This window comes from Manacus candei, unplaced genomic scaffold, assembly GCF_025592945.1.
Source record: "Manacus candei isolate 608988 ecotype Guabito, Panama unplaced genomic scaffold, ASM2559294v1 h1tg000060l, whole genome shotgun sequence".
Lineage (NCBI taxonomy): Eukaryota > Metazoa > Chordata > Aves > Passeriformes > Pipridae > Manacus > Manacus candei.
Window position 1 is genome coordinate 3,589,929 of NW_026138108.1, and position 22,841 is coordinate 3,612,769.

Sequence of the window (22,841 nt, forward strand, 5' to 3'; positions counted from 1 at the left end):
CAAGATAAAAAGAGTTTAATAAAGCAAAAGCAAAGGCTGTGTGCAGAAGCAAAGGAAAATAAAATATTTATTCCCTATTTCCCATCAGTAGGTGATGTCCAGACACTTCAGGAAGTAGGGCTTCAGTATGTACAGCAGTTGCTCCCTAAAAAAAAAACATAAAACAAATGGTCCCTCACCCTCCCACACCACCCCATGCTCTTAGCTTTTATTGCTGAGCAGACATCACATGGTTTGGAATATCCCTTTGGCCAGTTTGGGACAGCTGTCCTGTCTCTGTCCCCTGCCATGACCTTGCCCACCCCCTAGCCAGCTGGTAAGGGAGGGATGCTTGAAGAGACAGCCTTAATGCTGTTCAGCAACAGCCAAAACACTGGGGTGTTACTAATGCATTTCTAGATGCCAATGCAAAGCTGCTGTGGGAAAAAATTATCTCCATCTCAGCCAGACCCAATATCCAAGGGAAGACAGAGATAATATTTTGTTTACAGCACTGTAGTCAGAAACAGAACTGACCACATGGTCTCTCAAGAATTAATATTCAGAAATGGTTGAAATATTCAGTTCTTCATCTTGAATCTGTCTCTTAAATCCCCACTGTCTCCTGCCAGGACTAAGTGATTTAAAATGTATTTGAAAGAAAAAATAGAGTAAAAATAGACAAAGTTCAAATGTGTCTGGGTAGTAAACATGAACTTTCTGATTAATATGCCATCTCATGGCATGATCTCAGAACAGTTGAGAGGGAATTGCTTGAAGAGTGTGAGATGATTGTTTTCTTTGAAGCACTGAAAAACCCAAACATTTTCATTATTCTGCCCCTTTTGGGGGTTAAGGAAAACCCACGTTTCATACAAACATTGTGATTCTTTGCATTTTGCCTCCTAGCACCTGTAACAAAAGGCAGTGGAATTGCACAGACAAGCCTTGCAAGGGAACCTGCACTGTGTATGGAAATGGGCATTACATGAGCTTTGATGGGGAGAAGTTTGATTTCCTGGGAGACTGTGACTATATCCTAGCTCAGGTATCAATTTTTTTCATTTTTCCATCCTTATGCTTTTCACAGCTTACACTGTAGGCTTCACTCTGAGTAATTAAAAGACATTCCCGTGTAAAACAATCAACACTCATGAGCAGGGCTTAGTCCCCTCCTCTTGTACCTAGAGCAGACACAGTGCTATTTTCCAGATAAAACAAAGCAAATTGACCTTCAGAGGAGACACAAGAGGGCACTGTGTGATCCCAAACGATTAACTCCTGGGTTGGACAGCCCTTTCTGGACATTATTCCAGCACCTGCAAGGGGAAGGTTGGCATGGTGTTGAAAAGGCTTTTAGCCATCCAAGACTGACATTATTTTTGTTGTGACAGAAGCATGCAGAGGTTAAGGTGTGAACCTCATGTATGATAATTGCATGTACTGAGATAGTACTCAGTGAGACATTTTGTCATCCTGAAATTACAGTTGGTTTTGCTAATTAAAAAAAAAAAAAATTCCTTTTTTGTTGGGTAGGACTGCTACTATGAAAAGCTCATTTTTTCCCCTTAGTTTTTTTTTTGAAAATCCTGGTCAAGTGTGAAGCTGCCACTAGGTCAGCTTCCACTGTATTCTTCTAAAATACCTAGAGTTTTGATGAATAAAGAAGTGACAAAATAATAGAAGTTGAAACAGAGTGTCATTCACTTAGGGCTCCTGAAAGTGTTTATGACTGGAGTAGTTGCCTCAAAGGATCTAATAGAATGTTATCTATTTTTCCAAGGATTTTTGCCCTAATAACATGGATGCTGGCACCTTCCGGATTGTAATTCAGAACAACGCCTGTGGAAAGTCACGCTCCATCTGCTCCCTAAAGATCACATTGATTTTTGAGGTTTGCCTAGAATGGGTTATAACCAAGGAGTTGTAGTCTTGATTTTGTAGCAATTAGTATATCATCCCCTTACATTCCTACTTAGTTGCTGCTAGAGAGCACCTATGGAAGTCAAACAGCCAGAAAGCAGAGGCATGCAAGCTGGGAAAGGTTTAGATGTTTGGTGTTAACAGGGACACTGAACACTTCTGCAGGTGAGGAGACAGATGCAAGGAGTCAACAGCACTCTATGTACATGCATTTGTGTGTGTGTATTTGTGTCTGTACCATTAGTGGTATAGGAGTGATGGTGAAGCTTTTAGAGAAGCGTGTTTCTGTACCATGGTTTGAGCACAGGACAGAGTTTTTTCCCTCCAGCTCAGGTTTAGCATTTCTCCAAAGTGTACACCAAAGAGATTTCTCCCATAGTGGGGAGTAAGGGGATGGTGAAACAAAGTGGTGAAACAAAGCAGTTAAACAAAGCAGTGTGGCAAGGGGTGTTCTGGCATGCCCAGTTGCCCCTGTGCTGAGGAGCTGCTGTGCCAGCAGAATAGACTTCCTCTAGAATGAGGACAGTTTATGTGCCCATGAGGTTAAGAGTTGTCATGGAAGGGCAGGCGTTTCCCTTCAAACTCAGTGGGTCTTGTCTGTGGCTCACATCTGGCAGCAAACCACAACATGGTGCAAAGACTACAGAAAAAAAAAGCAAAGAACAAGAGGCAGAATACCAGTGCTGTTACACTAAGTTTTCTACTTGATTTCCTTCCATGCAATGTATCTGTTCATTTGTAGAGCAGTGAAATAAGGCTCTTGGAAGGAAGAATTCAGGAGATAGCTACTGATCCAGGAGCTGAGAAAAATTACAAAGTGGACCTCAGAGGAGGTTATATTGTGATTGAAACAAATCAAGGAATGAACTTCATGTGGGACCAAAAGACTACTGTTGTTGTTCATGTGGCACCATCTTTCCAGGTAGGTATGGGATGGACTGAGAGTTATGTTTGAAAAGCAGTGTTCAGAAAAGACTTTGGTTTAGTGTTCAAGAAGAAGCAGCAAGCAGGTCATAATTTATGTTTTATTTCATTGTTCAGTATGAAACACTCAGTATGAAACACTCAAAAATATTTGGAGGTAAAAGTAAAGCCAGACACTTTGCAGTATTGGCAACACACTAACAGAATGTTCTTGTCACTTAAGTCCAGCTTTTTCTAAGCTGTTTTTGATGTCTGTTTAGCAACTTGCAGCTTTTTTGCCTTGACCTGTTCTATAGTTTATTTCTGTCAAAGAGTGGGCTGCACTCAAAATAACCAAGCCATTTACTGTGCCTACACAAACTTCCCAGGGAAAAGTCTGTGGTCTTTGTGGGGACTTTGATGGCCGCTCAAGGAATGATTTCACAACCAGAGGGCAGTCCATGGAGATGAGCATCCAGGAATTTGGAAACAGCTGGAAAATAACAAGCACCTGCTCAAATATAAACATGACAGACCTGTGTGCTGATCAACCTTTCAAGTCTGCCTTGGGACAGAAGCACTGCAGCATCATTAAGAGTAATATCTTTGAAGCCTGTCACAGTAAGGTAATCTTGTTCTGTCATCCTCAGTAGTTTCCCACTAGGTATTTGTTGCTATTTGGCAGTACATTTGCATGAATATTTTTACTGTAATGGGCTACTACACAGAATCCTCAAGTACAAGGGCTACCTCACTTAGAACCTCACTTTACAGCTATGCCCGTTAAATCCTGTAGCACAGTACTGAGGAAACAGCAGTACCTGTTTTGAGTAACTGAAGATAAAGAGGATAATACTGGGCCAGCAGAATTAAAAAGTTAGGTAGCTCTTCGTAAAACCCAGAGATAAGTCAGTGTAAGTCTGTTTGTGTGGTGATCCTTACAGAACCATAAAATATGCTGAGTTGGAAGGGATCCCTCAGGATCATCAAGTCCAACTTCTGGCCCCGCCCAGGACACCCCAAGAAGCACACCCTGTGCCTGAGTGCATTGTTCAAATGCTTCTTGAACTTGGTGCTTAGTGCTGTGACCACCCTTCTGAGGAGCCTTTTCCAGTGCTTCATGCTGCTTCTTCAGGTCCTGTCACTGACATGGGAGTGAAGAGATCCGTACCTGCCCCTCCACTTCCCCTCACAAGGAAGTTGAAAAGTGCAGTGAAGTCTCCCCTCAGTCTCTTCTTCAGTCTGAACAAACTAAGGGACCTCAGGAGCTCCTCATAAGGCTTTCCCTCCAGATCTTTCACCATCCTCGTGGCCCTCCTTTTGATGCTCTCTAATAGTTTAATGTCTTTTTTACATTGTGGTGCCCAAAACTGCTTACTGTACTTGAGGAATGTCATTCAAATTATCTAAAGAGATTAATTTTTTGATTTATTTCAGACAAATTGAATTAATTTAAACAGAAACAAGGGTACTAATTATTAATTAAAATGTGTATACAAAGCTTCAATGCACTTTAATAAGCCATTTTAAAAACAAACTTCATTTAATTTCCTTGGTTAGTTCATGCTAACACAGGTTAAAACACAAGAGACATGAAGTTCAGTGGAAACAGAATTTCTTTTTATACTCAATCACTGTCTCTCAGAGAATGCACACTATATGGTTGTGCTAAGCTGAAGCAAGATAGTTCAGTCTTGGAGAAATCACACTGGAAAGATATTTTGAGGATAAGTGACAGTATTACACACACGAGAATGAGAAGAATTAGAGTCCAATTCTACCAGGCAGGTGAAAATAGAAAACTACCTGTTGTAAAATATCATAGCTCCTTCATGACAATCCCAGCCTGTCACAAACTTCCAGTGCATGGAAGAAATTCAGAACCTTTTCCCTCATTAAAACAGTGCACCCAATACACCTGTGGTGACAGATACGTTGCTATTTTGATAGGTGAACCCAATACCGTATTATGAATCTTGTGTTTCTGACTTCTGTGGCTGTGACAGTGTGGGAGACTGTGAGTGCTTCTGTACCTCAGTTGCTGCTTATTCAAGAAGCTGTAGCAGAGCTGGCATCTGTATCAACTGGAGAACACCTGCCATTTGCCGTAAGTATTGCCCTGAAAATGCACACAGAAAAGCAGTGCTCCATGTGCTCAGCCACACAGGAGATAAAGAGACAGAACACTGACATTGCAATGCATGTGTGATTAACAAGCTTTTTAAATCTTGTTTATCTTATTTAAATCTTTTAAACAAGATTTAAAAATAATCCCTGCCCAGTGTCTGAGACCTACAGATGTTTTATTCTTCTGTTCCAGCTGTATTCTGTGATTATTACAATCCACCTGACAAACATGAATGGTTCTATAAACCCTGTGGAGCCCCTTGTCTAAGGACCTGTAGGAACCCACAAGGGAAATGTGGGAACTTGCTGTATAGTCTAGAAGGTAATTCTTCCTTTAATGCAGTTTTTAAGAGCTACTAGTCTGCTTTTAATGTCTTAAGCATTGGGTGACTGAAAGGTTATCCCATTTGCCCCAGAAGCTCATTGACCATGCCTTATCTAGGCTAATTCTCCATGTGATGGTACCATTTGTAGCATAATTTGCCTGTTGCCTTTAAATATGGGGAGAAATAAAAAGCCATTCAATATAAATTTGCAAAGAATAATTATCTGTTGACAGAGTTAATTAAAACTTTTGGGAGAGAGGAAAAAAGAGGAATGGAAAGATAACTAATAGTAAAAAGAACATTCATACTGGAATCACATTCATTTTGGAATAAAATCTCCGTCTGATAGAGGTATTTATGTTTTTTCCTGTATTTATGTAATGAAGACTAAAAATGGTTTGCTTACTTTAACTTTCCAGGCTGTTACCCAGAATGTAGTCCTGACAAGCCATATTTTGATGAGGAGAGCAGGGAGTGTGTCTCCCTCCCCAACTGCACTTCATGGTAGGTCAGTTGATGGAGAGAAAGGTGGAATAGGACTGGAAAGGACAAGCTAGGCAATGTTTTGTTACTGATCATAGGTGGTGGCAATAATTATTAAATCTTCCAGGAGCAGATTTTATGTAAAAGTAGATACCGTTGCAGACATTGCTACACCATATACTGATTCAAGTCAATAAAACAAGTCTTCTTTTCTCTTTATCTTCAGTGATCCTGTAGAGAAACTATGTACTGAAGACTCCAAAGGTAACTTTTCACCACCTTCACCATGCACTGAGTGATGATAGGACTGAAACAACCCAATATCATATATTACTTCAAACATACTGGTAATAGGAATCCAGATAGGTAGTTTAATAGGTGGATGCACAGCAATACTGATATACTTTGATAAGGAAAATCCAGCCTTTGACCTCAAGTACTGTCTAAAGGATAGTCATAGAGAGGAAGGAGAGAGGTATGACATGTGGGATTCATTCTATCCAGGTAAATACTACTTTTTCCACTTTTACACCTCCTTGGTAGTCAGTGAAAACAGACACTAGTCTGTAGCAGGCCATTCATGGTACCTGTTTTAATGAATACTTTTAGAACAGGGCAAATCTTGTAAAGTCCTGTCCATTAATTTCATAAAATAAGATGAGACAGCTAGCTTATGACAGATATATCTGTGTGCCAAAAGGACACACTTTAAGTATGGTATCAGTTCATTCCTATATCTGGGAGAAACCACATCCCAAAATGCAAGGTGACCCAGCAAACAACACATTTTCAGTTTTGCAGTAATAGATATATTTCCTTTGGTTCCTGAATGTACAGCTATCCAAAATCTGGATAGCTTCTCATATATTTAAATGAAATTGTTTATCACTTCATGCTTCTCATTAGTGGGTGGAAATAGCTGTGCAACACCTTCTAGCCAGTGTTCTATCACTCAGCAAGGCAGTAATCCCACTCACGTTCCCTGCCAAGAGGGAATTCACCTGTGTTCCCTGTGGGGTTAGGGCAATACCAGTTCTGATGCTTTTACCAATCAGTTATCGCTCTATGCAAACTGACTCCAAGAAACACCAGCAATCGGAAAAATGCAATCCACTTTAAAATAAATGTGACAGATTACCAGTGCAGCTTCTTAAGTAGAAACTGAAAAAATTTTTTAGCCAGATTATTCATGTTTGATGCTGTGAATTTCAAAACTATGAATGCAGAGTTTGGTTTTCATTTGTACTTATATTGCAAGTGTCCTCTGTTACTGTGGTATTTGCTCTTTTGGTGCCTCAGTTTGCCTTTGCTGTTACAATGGAAAGACCTACACCTTAAATGAAACTGTGTACAGCCACGTGTATGGGACCGAGTGCGGTGAAGCTGTCTGTGGCCCTAACGGAGAGATCATTAAAACACTTACCACATGCAGAACACCATCTACACCAGGACAAGGTACTAGATCTGTAAGAGGTTTGGTGCTGATTCTGTGGAAATCTGTAATGGTAGTAAGATCTATTCATCTTGGAAAAAGACTTCTACTGGGTGTCTAGGACAAGCAAAGAATTTAAGACTATTGAAGTTTCAAAAATGAGGGATCAGAGCTTGTGGATCTTGTACTGAGGACCAAAAGTGTAATTTTTATAGATTCTTACTGACCTTACTGTCAGTGAGGTAAAGAGAGATTTGGCCATTTTTCAGTACAGATTTTACAATAATTTTCGGCATATCATAGTTGACACTGGGGTAGTCTCAATATTTCATACTTTCAAACCTTGTTTTTCTCTTTCTTATCACCTATATCACAGCATGGTTCTTATTGTACTGTTTTCTGCATTGAAATAAGTGAGTCTCAAATGGGTAACTGGAACATGAAAATAAAGCTGCCTGGCAGTTATCTCCCTTTCCAAAAGATAAGTTGCAGAGTGAAGAGAAGGTGAAAGAGCAGAAAGTAGGAAGTAAAAAGAGAGAAAGAAACGTGGGAATTTTGTCACATGATTATGGCAAATAAAATAAGTGGCCAAAAAAAATGTGTTTTATCCTGGTAGCAAGTTATACAAAGACTACAAGGAATATTAAAAGTCAGCATCTGTACTCACATAAGTCGAAGAACTAAAGACTTGATAGTGACCCTGTGTGTTTGGTATTTGCTAAGTGATAACAAGTGAAATAAGAAGTATAATGAAGTAGTAGGTAGGAAAGAATTATTGAAAGCAGAGTGTAGGTGGCATAGTAAAATGTCTATATGATCTGTCTGTATTTAAACCAACAGTTTCTTTGCCACAAAGCTTAGAGAAGCCAAATGGAGTGCCACTGGAAATCACCTCTCCAAAGTCAGGTGAAGTACTGCAGGATTAGAAAACTGGAATGATTAAGTGAGAGTAGAAGGGGGATTTATTGTATTTTATGCATGTATATATAAAACTCCCTACAAGTGGAAGTGTGTTTGTATTATAGCACCATACTGTGTAATAGAGAAAGTGTATATAAATACAGAGAGGATGGTTTTAGTGTGTACATGTATAGAATGTAGTGGGGGTAAAAAAAAGATTATGTTTTCCTTTTTTTTTTTGTGTGTTTGTAAAGAACGTAATAGATGTCTTAGAGCTTGAAAGTAGAGTAGCAGAGCATTTGAATATTAATTGATTTCATTTCCTGCAGAACTACATACTCAGACTGTAACATCTGCACCTCCATCGCCAATGGTAGCCACTCCCTGCTTCTGCAATGACAATGGGCAATTGATACAAATGGGTGAGAAACTATGCAAATTTTTGTTCTGCACCATTGATGTGGAAAGATGTACTATTAGATAAAGATGCTTCAGCAAGGGCTCATTCTGCCTGTTGCAGTCAGACACAGGAAGTTGTGTCTTTAAACTGTAACTAACAGCTTCAGAAGTACAACTCTCTCACATTCAGTAACTTTGTTCTGGTTTGAATATCTCTAGTGTAAGGAAACTTATAGCAGATGCTAATGTCAGCAGAGACCTGAATCCCAAACTGCTGAACATAAGCTTGTAACCCACAGTAATATTCCAAAAACAGGGGAGGAAAGACTGTTCTTCTTCTATTAGTAGCTCCTGATCCACTTACCTCCTGTTTTGTGTTTGTGAAGACCCCAAATACACTCAGTGATGTATTGAGTATTCCCTCCTCTTGTACTCATTTTCAACTCCTGCTAATGTACTTAAGAGCAGAATTTCAGATAAGCCACTTGTGGCCCTCCCTCAGCCTTTGCCATTTGGATGAATTGAGCTCCTGTTTAGTTATTAATTTCAAGGTGCTGCAGACAGACAGTCACACCTAAATGTGGCTGCTGGATACAGGCAGACCCAGATAGTTAAATCCAGGGCTGATACGTAGCTGATCTGTGATGCATAGGCCTTGGGAGTTAGAAATTTCATGTACAGTCTGGTGCTAACAGTTGGGTTTTGGCCTTGCAGGAGAAAATGTTTCTCTGCCAGTGAATATATCGGATCGTTGTGCTTATTCTGTCTGCAACAAATTGTGTCAGATTGAATTAATTTGGGCAGAGTGTAAAATTGGTCATATTGAGACCGCCAAGAGCTGTGATCCAGATTCTGAAACCTGTCCACCAATATCTACTCCCAGTGCAACAAACCAAGTTCCTGCTTCCACAAGGGCTCCTGTGAGCGATTGTCTCGCACTCATTCCTCCCAGAAAGGTGAGAGACTAGGAAGAAGTCCAGGTGTTTCATCATTCATCATTCATGCACTGTCTGCAGCCAAGATCTGGTGTTCTCCTCTGATGCTGGTATCCACCACTACAGCTGTACTATAGGTGTGGCTGAATTAGATGATTTAGACTTATGCCAGAAACCTCCACTGAGAGAATAAGTTGAAGATTTTTCTGTTCACCTGAAACATCTAAATGATTGCATGTGGGCAGAGCTTCCCAAATTGAACAAAGACTAGGAAATCACATCTGGCCATATCCCATGATCAAAAGTGGTCAGGACCTTAATATTTAGTCCTATACAAAAAGTAGATATTAAGGCTCTGTTGATTGCTATATGTTTTGTATTGCCTGGTTTCCAGACACAGAGTAGATGCCAACTCTTGCCATGCTAGACAATTAACTGAATAGAACACAGTCGCTGTGCGTGATTTTAAAGATTTTGTTACATTACGTTGTTATATGCCTCTCCTCTTTTTTTTTTTTCAATCCATCAATAGTTTAACGAAACATGGAATTTTGGACGCTGCCAGACTGCCACTTGCCTGGGAGAAGGAAACAACATCAAATTGTCCAGCATGACTTGCCCTCCTCAGCAACTGAAACTCTGTGTCAATGGTTTCCCGTTCACAAAACACTACGATGAAACCGGTTGCTGTGAAGTCTTCGAGTGTCAGTGTAAGTGGCAGAAAAATGCCTGAAATTTATGTTATATATGCAAGAAGGATAAGTCTATGTGGTCAACATCTATATTACATTCATATTATTTCAGTAGGATAAAATGGAACAGAAATGCCATCTAAAACATTGGCCATTACAAGTGGATAGGAGTGTCCCTGTTAGGCTAGTTTTTCTTTATGAAACTGGTTATTTAGGCTCTCACTGGATGCAAGTAAAAGAGTTAAAACCAGCTTATACTTGCAGGAAGCTTATAAGCCAAATTTCAAGACTGTCACTCTGTCTTCCAGGTATTTGCAGTGGATGGGGAAACGAACATTATGTGACTTTTGATGGGACATATTATCATTTTAAAGAAAACTGCACCTATGTCCTTGTGAAGTCAATTCATCCTGACTCTCACAATTTTTGGATTCACATAGACAACTACTACTGTGGTGCCATTGATGGAGCAATTTGTTCAATGTCCCTTATCATTTTTTACTCCAACTCTACTGTTATTCTGACACAAGCAATGGAACATGGAAAAAAAACAAATTTGGTAAAGTATTGTATTAAAATGAATTTTCAATATTATTTTGCCATAGTTACTGTAGTTTACTGTACTGCTAAACATCTTGCCACAACAAAGGATGAAGCTTGTAAAATATGGAATGGGTAGGAAATGTAATTGCATTGTTTTCTCTCTTTTTTGCTTTGTATCAACAAAAACTTTTATATTCTAAAAATCCAGGAAAAGATCACGTAATTGAAAATTGTGGGTTTTATCTTGATATGAGCACTCAAATATAAATTATGACATGTTAAAAATAATCTTAGAAACTGCTTAGATAACTGTCTTTGAAAGACTTAATTTGGTGCACCTAAGGTCCGAATTTGTACTGCTCAGCTTTCAAGTTGCACAGATCATTTAACTTACTTAACAGGAGAGTGTTCATGGAGACCTTTTGTTTCTCTTCTTTTTAGATTTTGTTTAACAATGAAAAAGTTGTTCCAGACATTTCCAAGAATGGTATCAGGATAACCAGTTCTGGACTTTATGCCATAATTGAAATACCTGAATTAGAGGTTTATGTGTCCTACAGTCAACTTGCATTTTACATAAAACTCCCTTTTGGAAAGTTTTATAATAATACCATGGGACTATGTGGTGAGTGTCCTCATCAGCTGACAATAATGAATGCAATAAATTTTCCTCCTTCTTTCACTCATCCCCTTGTAAACATCTCTAAATGCTTGCAACTCCATTGATTTCTATTTTTCACAAATTGTAATAAATTTATCACTATTTAGTGGAAAGACACTGTCAGGAGATAGAGTTTTAAGTCACATCGTTTCATTCTGTTGGTGGATGGAGGCAGACTTTTTCTAAGCCCTTCCTCTTGAACATATATACTCTATATGGGAATGTAAAAAAGTCTGGACAGTCCTATCCTAGACAGAGCCATCTCAGTTGATTTGGCCACCCAGAGAAATGTATCAACCATCATGTCAATTCTGGTTTTCATGAGTAACTGTCAAACTACTTCTTCTAGCCTTCTCTTCCTACAAAAAGTTTTCGTGAACTTATCCAGGACCCCACATGTTGTTACCTTCCCACAAAGACATGAACTTCCATCCAAATGTTCTCTAAAAACAGCTTCATCAGCATCAACTGAGCTTGAATTGTCACTTTGCTTTTATATTGCTACCAGGTACTTGCACCAACCAGAAGCCTGATGATGCTCTGAAGAGGAATGGTGAGGTTATTGAGTCCTTCAAAGACATGGCATTAGATTGGAAAGTACCATATCCTACCAACAGATACTGCAATCCAGGTGTCTCAAAACCAGCTAAGACTGAATATCCCCAGCACTGTGAGCCTTCTAATCTGTGTAAAATCATCTGGTAAGACAACTCCCAAAAGTATCAGCAGAATATGTCCACAAGATAATTTAGTGTTTTACTACATGGTTTGGGTGAACTGATTACAGGGTATGATGAAAATATGAAGTCTTGCATACCTTGTGAAACCGAGCAGTGAACTGATGTGTGAGTGTTACTGAGTTTGGCAGATATTTTTCAGCTGCATCATCAAAATCAGTCCTGCCTTAATAGTGTCTTCCACTTGGCACTCCCTCTGCCTGTCAGTTCTGGAGAGCTAGCTATGATTCAGTATCTGAAAGCTCTGAAAGATACAGAATCAAAACATAGTAAGCGTGTGTGTCTGTTTTTAAAATAATTTTGTGCTTTAAAACAGAATTTATAAACATGCTAATATAAAAATGTCAGCATATAGATTTATAGCTATGAGCTGTGCAGGAGCCTTTGCAGGTCTCAGCCTAACATAAAATTGCTTCCTATCAAAGCATTATAAAGAATGGGAAGTAAAGCTCATTCTTATTTAAGCTGTGTGGGTACATTGCCTACAAGAGCAATTTGTAGTTGTATCTTTACCTTGAGGCTTTGCCTGGGTGTGGATGGTTTGCTTCTTGAATTCTTCCTTGAAAATCACCCAAGGTCTGTCTCCTTTGTGAAGGACCCTGACTGAGTGCCACGGCGTGGTCCCCCCACAGCCCTACTATGAGGCGTGTGTGGCCAGTGGGTGCTCAGAAGAGCACCCCAGCACCGAGTGCCAGAGCATGCAGACGTACGCAGCCTTGTGCGGGCTCCACGGGGTCTGCGTGGACTGGAGGAGGCAGGCGAATGGCCAGTGTGGTAAGTCTGGGAAACACTGCTAGTGGTGAAGCAGGTCTGGTCCGTTCTCGCCTACATGCTTGCTTATGGTCCTCCACATCCTCAGCCTTCAATCTTTTCTGAGCTGCTCTGGACCTGGGAAAAAGCAGGAACAAATAAAAAGGTTGTTCCAGCCCAGAACTGATGCAAAACAAGGGGGAAACAGGCCCGTGTTGTCTCCCGAGTAGCTCAGCTGACTCCGATGTGCTTCCTAAAGCTTCGGCACTAGATGGCAACACGCCGCTTCTCTCTGCGTGCTCCGTCCTGCTCAGGGGGACCCCGCGATTCCGGGGTGAGCTCTGCTAGTACTGTCGCTAGACCTTGCTGAATCCTTTGGCCCGTCTTGGTGAAGCTGCAGGGACCCCCTCTCTGGGCAGGAGCCTGGGCTGTGCGGACCCACGAGGTGGGCTGTGATAGCGCGGGTGCTTTGCCCGCTGTGCATTGAAGGGTACACGTGGGTCTGGACTGCTTAACTTGTGTGTTGCAATGCTCCACAGAGGCCATCTGTCCTCGGGATCAGGTGTACAAGCCATGTGGTGAAGCAAGAAGAAAAACTTGCTTCAGCAGGTGGGTCATTTCCTAAGGCATTTTTCAAGTCCATGATGTGAAAATTGACAGGGAAATTTGAAGTTCACATTCCCATGGGATTTAGGTGTCTGATTGCCCTGGGCTACATTTCTGCCTCTCATTCATTCCTGTTTATATTCTAATTGTGCAGAGAAGTCGTTATGGACACCCTCCCCTCCCAAAATAACACATCAGTGTTTATTGAGGGATGCTACTGTCCTGATGGGAAAACTCTGCTGAATGATCATGATGGCATTTGCGCTTCTGTTTGTGGTAAGAAATAATTTAAATGGTGTGATGGGAAGGGGGAAAGGGGGGTAGGCAAGATCCTCACTAGAAGTGTACATTAAGGGGGATATTTTGGGCACAGAGGAAACGGGGGAAGACCTTGATACTGACTCTTTCTAGTTAGGCTGGAAGCATTTCAGATTGACAGTTTCTGCCTGTTCTTATGCAGAAGGTGCAACTTTCGAAAGAACAAAGGGAAGAATGTTTTTTTGGGGAAGATTTTTTTGGGTATACAACCTGTGACTTTGAACTCTGGATTCCTCTTTCTCTTTGTGGTTGTTTCTCAGATTTGAAGACTTTCCTTCTATTCTTGTCTTCCTGCTTCTCTTGTTTTCCCTGATTCAGTTGTCATTAAAGTAACATGTAATTAATTTTACAGGCTGCACTGCACAAGATGGGTCAGTGAAACAGGTAAGAGAAAGGAAAATACTGTCTTTATACTATATCTGGGTTCTGTGACCTCCTGTAAAAATGGCTGCATGAGTTGTTTCTTCTTATTCTAAGCTTAAAAACCAGCGAACTGCAAAGACACTGGGAAGGAAAACAGCAGATTTTATTAACTGCAGAAGTGCAGTTAATCATTTGAGGCATAGAAGCAGAAATAGCAGTTTGTGGGAATTGGTTTCTTGGTAGAACTACCAGGCTTGCCTTCTGCAAACACATAAACCAGCAGAGGAAGGTGGCAAATAATAGGATTTTTTCTTACTGTTCCCTTCGCATCCCTCTGGGATTTGAACTCAGCCCTGCACTGTCTTGCAGCAGGCATTCATTGATATAATATTTCCAGTTTTTGCTCTCTGAACTGCTATCCTTATTTTTTTCATAGCCTAGAGAGGCTTGGGAGCATGACTGTCAATACTGTACTTGTGATGAAGCGACCTTGAATATCTCTTGCTTCCCCCGCCCTTGTGCTAAATCTCCACCCATCAACTGCACAAAAGAGGGCTTTGTACGCAAAACAAAACCACGTCTGGATGACCCATGCTGCACAGAGTCTGTCTGTGGTGAGTAGATAGTTCACATGTCATAATGTGGCATCATGCCTTCAGCAGTAATCCTCCAGTGAGATCTGGTATCCCAAGGATACCAGATTCAAATAAACACTGAAGTCGTCATTTCTTCTATCTACATGCCAGGAACTCTTGCTATCAGAACAGAACTCCTCTGGTCCAACTTGTATTCTAAATTAGTGCCATGACCTGACAGATGCTTACAGTGGAATATTCCCCATAGATCATTTGGACTACCAGGTGCTTCACAGGATCCTCTGGCTCTTGTCCTGAGATGAGAGGATAATCCTTTCACAGAGACCCCTCCAGTAAGGGAAGATAGGTTTATCTTCCAGGCTCCCCTAAGGCTTCCTGTGGATGTTCCTGATATATGTTTGCCCTCACCTTTGCATTTGCATCCTCCCAGTCTCAAATGCCACCACAGCACAAGACTAGCCTGTTCCTAACGCTGGCCATTCCCAGCACCTATAGGAAGACGTAGGACAGGGGATCCTGACAATGGTGGTGGAATGTTTTTTCTGTTCCTCATCCCTTCAGTCTACCAGGAAGAGATCCATTAGGCTCCTTGGAGGCCTTACGGGAGCAGTGGACATTGTCGAGGTCCTTTGCCTTGCATGTCCCTCCCAACCTTTGCATTTCTGGCTCTCATCCACTGCCTCTTCATTTTTTCACTCTCTGCCTCATTTATCTTTACTGCAACTTGTTTCCCTGTCACTTGTCTAAGAGTGTTTAGTTTTTTAGAGATGACATCCAGTGGTGGAAGAGAAGCAGGAACAAGGGCCATAAATATATGTCCAAGGAAGAGCTTTACGATGGAGCAAACTTCACCTGAACATGTCCCAAACTCCGAAAATGTGTGATGCAAGAATCATCTATTTCTACACAATTTCTTGGATGTTCAGGCTTTGTCTGCAAGTAACGCTGCTGGATGGGATGCTTTGGTTTAGTTTATCTCTGTTATCTATTGCAGAATGTGATATAAGAACCTGCATTATCAACAAAACAGGATGTGACTTAGGTTTCCAACCAGTGGTTGCTATATCTGAGGATGGTTGTTGTCCTGTCTTCTCCTGTAGTAAGTACCTTGTTTCTTGAAGGTGTTTTTTTATTCCTTGAATTATGTAATTTTTTGCTGAATGAGTTAAAATCATAAGTGATAGCCTCTTCCCTTCTCTATCAGCCTTTACAAGTGGTGCTTTTTTTTTTCCTTTTTCTTTTGGAGTTGAAGTAACTGGTGTAGGTTCTCTGTAGCCAGTATTCAGTGAGTGTAAGCTATTGATCAGATTATGAATGATGGTTAAATTGAACCCATCCAGAAGCTCTGCTTCCAAGTTACATTTCTAGATGCACATACATGAGCCAGCTTCGCTCTGGCTTTGTTAGCAGCAAGGTGGTTAACACTGAAGAAAAGGTCAAGTAATTTCAAGTGTGGGTAAAAAAACCACGAGGTAAATAGATTTTACCTTATGGAAAATTCCAGGATATAGAATTACCTCCCACTTCCTGCATGACATCTAAGCAGATGTGGACTTCTGAATAATATGTGGGCTTCTGAATAACAATAAGCACCATGTACTAGTTACTTTTTTCCCGTGTTTGTGTGGGCTATTAAGTTCAGTTCTACTCTTTAACTTCTCTGGATCACTCACAATTCAGAGATGACTACATTAACTATTTGCATCATTCCTAGCACATCCTTTTCATTTTGTTTTTTTTTACAGTACCAAAAGGTGTATGTGTTTCTGAAGGAGTTGAATTTAAGGTAGGTCTTCTTCCAGACACTTCTTTCCACAAGTTAATGCTGCCTGAGTCAGAATTTTCTGAAGTTGCTATTGCCAATACTTATACAAAAAGCAGGATTAGAATGGCTGGTAATTTTTCTCTGCCAATAGTCTTATGTACTACTGGAAATGGGCACTGGACTAGATAACCTGCAGAGGTCCCTTCAAACCCCAAGTAATCTGTGATTCTGTGATAGATTAGTGAATAGGTAGTGTTAAAGACCAGTAACTGCTTTCTAGATGAGATCTTACCTATGTTTTAGAGTCAATAGGTCAGAATTATGATTGAATACAAATTTTAAACTTCACTGAGTGTTGCAAGATTAATTTCTATGTCAAACTGAGCAAAAGTAGATGCATGGAATTTATGAAATAACTCATTTGACATCATTGATGCACTTGGGAGTGTCAGCCTTGTGTTCGTTTTGTGATACCGATTGTGAGGTTTTAGAGATCTGGAAGTATTCATTTCAGGAAGTTCTTCCAAAAGTAAACCTCATAAGCATTAATTTTTTGATAGTCAAGGGGGATGTTTATTCTAGAACCCTCTGAATTCTTGTCATGGCCTGCCTTCTCTCTCCCCCTGTGTTTCCAGCCAGGAGCAATGGTGCCTAAAAGCTCTTGTGAGAACTGTGTGTGCACAGATGAGCAGGATCTCGTGACACAGACCAACCTCATCCAGTGTCTTCCAGTGAAATGCCAAACCACCTGCCAGCAGGTCAGCACCTCCTTGACCAGGAACAATGGCTGTAGAAGGGATATACTCTGAAACCAGGATAGCGTAACTGCTTTCTCACTGCAAGATAGCAGGATAGACTCTTCTGTTATTTTTTTTGTAAAGTCCTTTTTAGGGTGCCAAATTATTTTTGCTTTAGCAAATTTAAGAGGTCACCCTTGGAAAGATGCTCTAAGGGAAAATGATTTTAAACCTATTAAAATTTGAGTGCTGAAAGATGTTTGTACCATTCTGTTGGCACTGACCATTGTCAGATCAAAAATTAAGGTTGTGAAGAAACTGTGCAGTGGTCTGTATTTTTCCAGACAGTTCTCAGTACTTGTGAGCTGAGAGTACTCTGCTACTTCTCGGTATTTGTGAGAATCAGCACAAAACCAGTTCAGTCTATTACTGAATATAAACAGCTTTTCCATTCATGCCCAGATAAGGCCAGATCCACCAGTATTAAAAATGGACAGAACCTTTAATTGTCTTTTACCCTGAAGCCAGCCACACCCACACCCACTGAGAGACCAATGGATACCTAAAACACAGGGGAGGGAATCTTAACATGTCTGGCAGCAATAGTTCTTGTTGATAATGATATCAGACTAAGCACTAGTGGCAGAGTAATCATGTGCTGAATTAATATTTAAGTAATTATATGCTGAGTTAATATATCTGGCCTGTCTTGTGTGTTAGCCTGAAGAAGAATAACCAATGACAGAGTCTTCATGGCAACTGAAGTGTCCAGTAGTCACTGTTCAATAAGGGAGAAAAATTACCGGCTTTGCTTGTCAGGCTTAAAGTGGTTCCAACAGTTTTCTAAAGACAACAAAGATGAAACCAGGAGATTGGCTCATTTCCTCTGTCGTCTTCAGTGTAGTTTTGATCCAAAGATGCTTCATGAATATGACATCAGTTAACATGGATAAATGGAAACTTTATTTCCACAGGGCTTTCGCTATGTGGAAGAGGAGGGTCAGTGCTGCAGCCAGTGCCAGCAAGTGGCATGTGTGGCAAATTTTCCATTTGGCAATGTGACCATTGAGGTAAGCACTCCCTTGCTTTGCACAAAAGATTGAATTACCAAAAAGACCTCAGCATTTTTTTTCCCAGTGCAATGCATTTTAAGGCTGGGAGGATCTCTAGGAGATGTAAAAATATCTGTGTTTCCAAAGTAAAGGTAGATGTTTATACAGCTGGTCTCTACTGTGTGCATCTCACAGGCACTATTGTGTTGAAAATTATGTATCTTGGGTAGGAATGGAAATCATGTCTCCCCTCCCCCCCTTTATCCTGGCATGGAATAGCAAGAAAGAATTTGGAAGGAATGATGACATTGTGTAATAGTACTCTTGCAGAGATACATGAACAGGCTTCACATGATACTGCTCCAATCTGGAAACAGTTTCATTTTCTTTCTCTGAACATACAGGGGTAAATAGTGTGAGCAAGCTCACATGGCTGTACTACCACTAGTTCTGAATTTGCTGAGGCAGAAATTAATAGCTACTGCAGTGTAGTGACTTGGTAACACCCTGAGGTAATACACCATGTCTTGTGAGTGTGGAGTTGTGTAGTCAATGAACCAAGCCTTTAAAGGATGGACTTGATGATCCTGGAGGTCTTTTCCACCCTTAATGATTCTATGATTCCACGATTCTAGCTCTTTGGTTTTATTACAGTCTGCTACTCCTGTGAATGGTTAATGATGTTGTTTCGACCAGTGACTATTGTCTTGTATGCTATTGCTTCTCTGGTAGCTCTCCTGCATATTTTCTATTTCATCCTTTTATTGTTTGATAATTAATCTTGCAAGCTAGATTCTCCTGTTCCAATATACAACTTTTTCTTTCCATGAGGAGGCTTTGCTGTTACCCATTAACCTCTATTGCAAAGACTTTTGTCCTTTTTCACACTTTTTTGTATTCTTCCATCTACTAAAAATGAAAACTGTTCAAACCTTTTAAAAGAGTTATTTTTCTTTTTGTGTATATTTTAGCCCACAAACATTAACACACCTATCTTCTGGCATTTCTGCTCATACCTCTATGCTCATTCTGCTACCAGCCTCTCATTCTTTCCCACTGGCTGACCTCAGAAGGGATTTTGCATAGGCTAGTGGTGGGTGAGCTTTGAAGATGTGAGTTGCAGACATCTCAGCCCTTTCAGAGTAATATGAACAACCCAGTCCCTCTGCCAGTTCATTGATTGTATTACTGTTGCAGTATTCTATTTTTATTGCTATACTATATTGGCTTGGGGTTTTCTTTCCTGTTTTTATCAGGTTGGAAAAAGTTATAAAGATCCATATGATAACTGTACTCAGTACACATGCACTGAATCAGCGGGCCAGTTTTCCTTGACTAGCATGATAAAAGTCTGCCTACCATTTGAAGAAGCAAACTGTGTGCCAGTAAGTATCTTACAGCCAGAGAAAGACTTCAGGAGTGAACCATAGTGCTGCTGGCCTGGGAGTTATCTTTGCTGTTTTGAATGAGTCACTTCAGTATTTCTTGATCTTTCTGAGCTGGTCATCCTTGTTGAAGGAAATGTGCTTTTTCAGCCTAAATGAAGTGTTCCATGGCAGTAAAGCAAACAAACCCGCACAGTTCACATTGCTGTGGGATAAGAACTGGAACTTGAAAGAGAAGGGTATTGGGGCAATAGCAAGGTGGGGTTTTTCATCACTTGAGAAACATCAGTGTTACAAAATGCAATTGAACAAATGGTAACTCACCATAGATCCTTGGGGGTCTGATGAACACAGTGCCTTCTGATATGTGGTGTATCGTTAAGCAAAGAAGTGGAACATGAATGAGGAAGGGGTATCATTCACACCCTGATTTTCATCTATTAGTGGTTTCCAGTAACTTTCAGAAGCATTTTGGGACTTCACAGCAGATCTGAAAATCAAAGCAGGGACAAGAACAGCCATGTACTTGAGTTAGCTTTGGCACAGGCTCTGCGTAGGCCAGGCTGTTCAACTCCAGGAGCAGCTGTCATTCTCTGGGGCTGGGGTTCTTAAGCTGGCTTCAATAAGACCTGCATGAGGTCAGGCCAGGACATCTAACCTGTCTTGTAGGAGGGTGTATAGCTTTAAGAAAGTTAATTCCCTTCCTTACTGGATGGTTTGTTTTGGTTTGGTTTAGTTTTTTTAAGCAGTTTTATATATAATTGGTACACAAATAGGTCTGATGAGGAATCTGCATTGATTAGAGATAAGGGAATATAATGGAACTCTCATAATTGCTGCTATCTCCTTAGCAATACCTGCATCTGAACTATTCTGGTTACTTTCAATACAGGGGACAGTTGATGTGACTTCAGATGGCTGTTGTAAGACATGTGAGTGCATTAAATCACTGATTCTCTATTCCAATCCTGTTTGCTTCTTCCTACTTGTAGTCCTGTTTCTGCATGCACTGAGAGTCCGAAGTTTCCACAGACTGGAAGACAGTTTTACAGCAACAGAACTGTTTTTTACCTCTCAGCTGGGACTAAAAATCTGCCACATTCTTTCAATGGGGACATTAAATTTTTTTTTATCATCTTTTCTGTGTTTTTAAATAATTGAAATACTGTTAGGTTGAAAAATACTCTTGATACAAAAATTTGTAGAAAATATTCTTTGTGTTATTCCATTGGAAAATTGCATAGAAAGGAAGGTCTTTTTTCCTGTAGCATCCACTCAAATCTTAGGTTGCAATAGAGTCACAAATGTAATTTATAGCAATTTTAGTAAAACCTGAACCCTTCATGTCTCCTTTAGGTCTTGGTTCAACAGTATCTTTGAATGATTAAAGCTAGTCCACAAGTGGAAAAGTACCTCGACCAGCGGGAAATTGTTTTGCTCAATTACTGCCTCTTTGCACTCTCAGTTGTGGTTTCAGTTATGCATTTGAACAGTAAAAAGTTTTACTAGGATGATCTACCATTGGTTTACTAGCAGATACCTTTCAAAAACATTTATTCCTCAGTCTGAAAAGGTCTAACAGAAGTGTTCTTCTGCTCAGGTATCGACCTGCCGCACAAATGCAAACGCAACGTGAAAGAGCAGTATATCGTGCATGACAACTGTAGATCAGCTGCTCCAGTCCCAATGCCCTTTTGTGAAGGGATGTGCAGTACCTATTCTGTGTAAGTAGGAAACCTTTCTCTATCCTCCCCCATGGCTGGTCTTTCTGGGTTCTTGTTACCAGTGGGCTACAGCTTCCTGCTTTTTAAAAGGACCTGGTTGGGGAACTGGGAGTGCAGAACAGCAGCCATTAGCAATGTCTTCAATGTGATAGGAGGGCCTTATCTTAGCTAGGAAAACAGGTCCCTCTGGAAAGAAATCAGCTAAATTTATTAAACATGCTCTTAAATATGTCATTGTGTGGCTTTTGAACAGCTGTGGTGTTTACTGAAGATTTTTCCTGCCCTGTGTTCTGTGCATGAGTTGTTCTTTTCTGTCTTGCCAAAATGGGCCTACTCCCAAATCCACTGAAGTTACTGGGGTTTTCCCCATTGGTGTCAGGGGATCTGGCCCTGCATGGCCAATAGCATCCTGAGGAAAGGCTGTAATGAATAAGCAGAAAAATAGATGGGAAAGTTTGCTCCTCTGCTCCTTAGAAGTGCTTCTGTTCGGAGCAGCAAATATGGATCAGTTTGGGAACATAACAGGCAGCATACTGATGTGAAAAACCTCATTTCTATAGGTATTCCTTGGAGACCAATGAAATGGAACACAAATGCACTTGCTGCCATGAAAAAAGAAGTCACAAAGTGAAGGTGGAACTGATTTGCTCTAAGCATAAGACAGTCCAGTTCACATATGTGTATGTAGATGAATGTGGATGTGTGGAAACAAAATGCCCAAAGAGGATAACATGAGCATAACTAAAGGAAACATTTCCTCTCCCATTTACTAGTTTAGTGAGTAGTTTAGAAAACTGTAGTGAGTAACCTTCAAATGACCATACTAGTGCTTTTTCTTTCTGGTATTATATGCAGTTATGGAAATTAGCTGAGATTTTACTCTAAATGTTTGTAGAATAAACTGCATTTCAAAGAGGACTTGTTCTCCTGTTTCAGTGATGCTGCTAATGGGGCAAGATGGCTAATGTCTTTAATCCCACGCTGGTTTATAAACCAAGGTTATTGCAAGACACTCTCAAGACAGTGATGCCTTTCAAAAGTCCTACCTGAAGAAAGTGCATGTCGTAAAGCCATAACTGCTTCCACAGCTGCGGTTCAGACAGAGGCAGGACTTGGCTCAGGGCCACATTTGTGTTCTCCCTGGTGGTCCTGAACCTACTTTGGCTGTGACTGGCTCACTGGAGGAAATTAAGGTGCTTTTTGTTTTCCTTCAGCACAGTGAGCACTATTATCAGAAGTGTAAAAACATGTTTTTTACATACACACTACAAAATGAATATATTTGCACTCTTATTGGGAGTCCTTATCTCACTGTTTTTTTTTATTATTTACCTGCATCAAACTCTCAGTCTCAGTACTGGTTACACGGCTGTGATTTGTGTTATAAATAATTGACTCCCAGCTGGCATGTCCAGTGCCACTGATGACAGTATCTTATGTGGACAGTGACCAAAATGTTCCAACAATACCTTCGGAGTACTCAAGAAAGGCAGATGCTTCTGTTA

The 22,841-nt window shown here is 40.5% G+C and overlaps 1 protein-coding gene across 3 annotated transcripts in view; it reads left to right on the forward strand.

Annotated features, from left to right (window-relative positions):
• The window catches only part of LOC127478506 (mucin-5B), a 46,141-nt gene extending 23,889 nt beyond the window's left edge, over positions 1–22,252 (forward strand). Inside the window, exons 21-49 of one of the 3 annotated variants that reach the window (XM_051804320.1) lie at positions 889–1,027; positions 1,763–1,873; positions 2,645–2,824; positions 3,195–3,431; positions 4,756–4,912; positions 5,126–5,254; positions 5,678–5,762; positions 5,968–6,005; positions 7,041–7,196; positions 8,014–8,079; positions 8,403–8,495; positions 9,187–9,428; positions 9,940–10,117; positions 10,408–10,658; positions 11,084–11,267; positions 11,812–12,004; positions 12,636–12,814; positions 13,330–13,399; positions 13,551–13,672; positions 14,067–14,098; positions 14,514–14,691; positions 15,668–15,772; positions 16,419–16,459; positions 17,074–17,196; positions 18,150–18,245; positions 19,484–19,612; positions 20,505–20,544; positions 21,213–21,336; positions 21,897–22,252. In XM_051804320.1, coding sequence (XP_051660280.1) covers positions 889–1,027; positions 1,763–1,873; positions 2,645–2,824; positions 3,195–3,431; positions 4,756–4,912; positions 5,126–5,254; positions 5,678–5,762; positions 5,968–6,005; positions 7,041–7,196; positions 8,014–8,079; positions 8,403–8,495; positions 9,187–9,428; positions 9,940–10,117; positions 10,408–10,658; positions 11,084–11,267; positions 11,812–12,004; positions 12,636–12,814; positions 13,330–13,399; positions 13,551–13,672; positions 14,067–14,098; positions 14,514–14,691; positions 15,668–15,772; positions 16,419–16,459; positions 17,074–17,196; positions 18,150–18,245; positions 19,484–19,612; positions 20,505–20,544; positions 21,213–21,336; positions 21,897–22,071 — 3,853 coding nt within the window. In that variant the 3' untranslated portion in view covers positions 22,072–22,252. Of the gene's footprint in view, positions 1–888; positions 1,028–1,762; positions 1,874–2,644; positions 2,825–3,194; positions 3,432–4,755; positions 4,913–5,125; positions 5,255–5,677; positions 5,763–5,967; positions 6,006–7,040; positions 7,197–8,013; positions 8,080–8,402; positions 8,496–9,186; positions 9,429–9,939; positions 10,118–10,407; positions 10,659–11,083; positions 11,268–11,811; positions 12,005–12,635; positions 12,815–12,899; positions 13,400–13,550; positions 13,673–14,066; positions 14,099–14,513; positions 14,692–15,667; positions 15,773–16,418; positions 16,460–17,073; positions 17,197–18,149; positions 18,246–19,483; positions 19,613–20,504; positions 20,545–21,212; positions 21,337–21,896 lie in introns of those variants that run through there. The other 2 variants (XM_051804321.1, XM_051804322.1) reach the window with 2 other exon arrangements.
• The last annotated feature ends 589 nt before the right edge of the window (positions 22,253–22,841 follow it).